We start from the raw sequence: 3,735 nt of genomic DNA, 5'->3' as shown, positions 1-3,735 counted from the left end.
CTGTGTGTGTGTGTGTGTGTGTGTGTGTGTGTGTGTGTGTGTTGTAGAATCACCGGCGTGAGGTGGAGATGTTTGATGAGAATTTGGCTCATATCAGCACATGGCTCTATCAGACGGAAATACGACTGGATGAGATGGAGAAGATGCCTGCAGCCGAGAAAGAGAGAATGATGAAGGTGAAAACGCACACACACATACTCACAGACTTGGTTATTTGTGTCTTTTCAGTGAAAATGAGTATTCAACCAAAAATAATGTAATTTGATCCATCAGGATTTGTTTGGATCATAAATGTTAGGCTACAATAGTGTTGGTTAATATTATTTTTGCTCTGCCCCATGACCAAGATTATATCGGCAGCAAAGAGAAAGTTTCAGAGGCAGAGAAAGTAATTACATTTTGATAGAAGTTAATAAAAAAACATTTTTCCTAGTCTAGTGAAACATGGTTGCATTAAGATGCATTCATGCATTGAATCTGCTCTGCGTGTGTCTCTGACAGGCTGTGCTGTGTGAGTTGGAGGGTATGAGTGTGCGTGTGGACAGCGCTCGTGATCAGGCAGTAATCTTGATGACCAGCAGGGGGACTGTGTGCAGAGAGCTGGTGGAGCCCAAACTGGCCGACCTCAACTGCAGCTTCCACAAGGTGGCGCAGCACATCATCTCTGCTCAGGTACGACTCCAGCGGCTCAGCACAGGCCTGAGAGGAGCTTGTTTTCCAGCCGCGGCGCTGGAGAGACACTCATTAGCCAGTGCTGTGTGTGTTGTGTTCAGGTGTCTGCTGGTCTGGAGGTCAGACAGGAGGCAGTGCGGCCGCAGCAGGAGGCGGCAGACGGGAGGTCTGCTCCTCTTCTCTCCTCTTCACAGCTGCAGCTGTTCGAATCAGACCTACAAGCTACTATCAGAGGCCTGGAGCAGCAGGAGAAAACACACACGCCTGATGATGAGAGGGTACACACACATCTCAAACACACACCTGATGAGAATTTAATAAGTGAGATGGCATTACATTTTGTAGGTGGCTGTTTTTTTTTTTTACATATCTGTATTTTTAAAGAAATAGTTAATCAAAAGACACATTTTTCCTTAAGATTTACTCACCCTCAGACCATCCGACATTTAAAAGTGTTTGTTTCTTTATGGGAACAGATTTGTAGAAATGTAGCATTGCATCACTTGCTCAGCAAAGGATGCTCTGTAGTGAATGGGTGCCGTCAGAATGAGAGTCCAAACAGCTGATAAAAACATCACAATAATCCACACCACTCCGGTCCATCAGTTAATGTCTTGTGAAGTGAAAAGCTGTGTGTTTTGTCAGAAAGCAATCCATCATTAGGATGATTTTTAACTTAAAACAGTTGCTTCCAGCTAAAATATAAGACCTCTATAATAACACTTCCTCCAGCAAAAAAGTCATCTCACCTGAATCAGGGGAGAAATCTGTACAGATCAAACACAGTTTACAAGCCACAACAGCTGTAAACAAATATGTGGGTGGATTTTGATGTTAGAGGAAAACATGGGATGGACTTTTTCCTGTGGAGGAAGAGTTGTTATGGATTATGGACTCGTATTTTGGCCAGAAGCAATGGTTTCAAGTTAATGATGGATGTGTTTGTTACAAACACGCAGCATTTCAGTTCTCAAGACATTAACTGATGGACTGGAGTGGTGTGGATTATTGTGATGTTTTTATCAGCTGTTTGGACTCTCATTCTGACGGCACCCATTCACTGCAGAGGATCCTTTGGTGAGCAAGTGACGCAATGCTACATTTCTCTAAATCTGTTCCCATGAAGAAACAATCTCGTTTGAGGTTGAGTAACTTTTCAGCAAATTATCATTTTTGGGTGAGCTATTCCTTTAAACATCAATTATTAGCTGTTGCACCTGCTCTTGTGACACCGGGTGTCTACATAAACAGTAATTTAAAAAGTGTCATGTGTTTGTCCTAAATGAGTGTGTTTGTGTTTTAGTTGGATGAGGAGAAAGCTCATGTTGAGGAGGTGCTGAGGAGAGGAGAGGAGGTGCTGCTGTCTGTTCCTGACGAGGACAGAAGAGAAGACATCCGCAGGAGACTCCTGCTGCTCCAGACATGCTACAAGGTCATTTCATGCACTCTTAACATGTCAGCCACATAACGCCGGCTCTGAATTTCAAGCCACTTTCACACATAAAACCCGTTAAATTGCGGTATTAACATTTATAATTGTTTATTAATAGTATTGCTACTGTTCAGAAATATCTCTAAAACTCTTTTGAAATTCTAAAATCAAACTTTTCTTTCAGAAATAGTAGGTAGCTACTGTTTGAAAAGCTAATGGGTTGCAATTTAGGTACACAGTGTTTACATTTGCGGTTGTGTGTAATATGATGGTTGTCTATAAGTGTACATTCTGAACCTTGCATTTGCTTCCACTCTTCCACTCCAAGAACATCCTGACCTTGTGCATGCTTGAAATGATGGATACTTTACAGCTGTTACAGCTTTTTTCTTTTTTTTTTTACAGTATTGTAACAGTGTTACAGCTGAGATTAAGGCTGTTATAGCTATGCTGCAGTCCTGATTAAGTTTACAGCACAATCTGACTCTGCTGCAGCCTAGATTTAAACTGGGTTTGTCTGGCCAGAGGAGAAAGACACACTATTTCCCCATTTAATACTGTAAAGCTGCTTTGACACAATTTGCATTGTAAAAAGCTCTAAATAAATAATGGTGACATGACTTGACTTGTTATGGCTGTATTAAAGCTATGTTTAAAGCTTTGTTAAAGTAATATTTTGCCTGCACTGTGTCTGTTACAACAGTGTTTCAGCTTTGTTACATCTTTGTTCATGGCTGTTATGGCAATTTTATGGCTCTGGCTATTTTACAGCTACATGTTTTGACTGTGTTATGACTGATACAACAGTGTTTACAGCTGTTAAGGCTTTATTACAACTATTTTTATGGCTGTTATGTGTATTTTACAGCTGTGTTAAAGCTATGTTTTGGCTACGTTAAGGCTTTATTACAGCATTCTTTATGGCTGTGTTACAGCTGTTAAAACAATGATTGTGGCTATGTTTGCGGTTGTATTATGGCTATTTTATAACTACATTTACAGATGTGTTAAAGTTATGTTTTGGCTGCATCACGACTGTTACAACAGTGTTTATAGTGGTTACGGCTACTGTTTCAGCTGTGTTTATGGATGTGTTACAGGAATTATTATGGATATGTTTTCGGCTGTGTTGCAGTTAAGTTTACAACTGTGCTAAAGCTATGTTTTGGCTGTTACAGCTGTGTTACAATTAGACTTGTGCCGGTATTCGGTAATGCGGTATATCACGGTAATGAATATGCACGATATTGTTATCGTGGGCACGTCTAAATACCGTGAATAAATATATATTATAAATTATTCAGAATTTTGAATGCATTTTAAGAATACTTTTCCCATCAACTGGTCAAAATGCACAACACCGCTGTATGCTGTGTGAAAGAGCGTGCGCACTCTGATGTAAACAAGCGCGGACGAGAAGCACATGGCGGAACATGTGAGAGACGCTATGGATGAAAGCGCACTTTCACTCTCTGACAGCAGATGGCGCTAAACTGCAGAAATAATAATAATAATAATTCATTTAAATGCAGCCGTTACCCCGGAAACCCTGTAAGCAAAGCAGCTGCACTACTTTCTGTTTCTGAATGGTGTTTAAATGATTTAAACAGCCATTCAGATTTGTGTATTTG

The 3,735-nt window shown here is 40.5% G+C and overlaps 1 protein-coding gene across 1 annotated transcript in view; it reads left to right on the top strand.

The window, feature by feature from the left end:
* Positions 1-3,735, top strand: part of LOC107698511 (utrophin) — a 275,871-nt gene that overhangs the window by 84,853 nt on the left and 187,283 nt on the right. The window contains exons 32-35 of the mRNA XM_016499536.1: positions 48-176; positions 502-672; positions 774-950; positions 1,976-2,104. Coding sequence (XP_016355022.1) covers positions 48-176; positions 502-672; positions 774-950; positions 1,976-2,104 — 606 coding nt within the window. The remainder of the gene's footprint in view (positions 1-47; positions 177-501; positions 673-773; positions 951-1,975; positions 2,105-3,735) is intronic.

Source organism: Sinocyclocheilus anshuiensis, unplaced genomic scaffold, assembly GCF_001515605.1.
Source record: "Sinocyclocheilus anshuiensis isolate Anshui unplaced genomic scaffold, SAMN03320099.WGS_v1.1 scaffold1830, whole genome shotgun sequence".
Taxonomy (NCBI): Eukaryota; Metazoa; Chordata; class Actinopteri; order Cypriniformes; family Cyprinidae; genus Sinocyclocheilus; species Sinocyclocheilus anshuiensis.
This window is presented reverse-complemented; position numbering and strand designations above follow the sequence as displayed.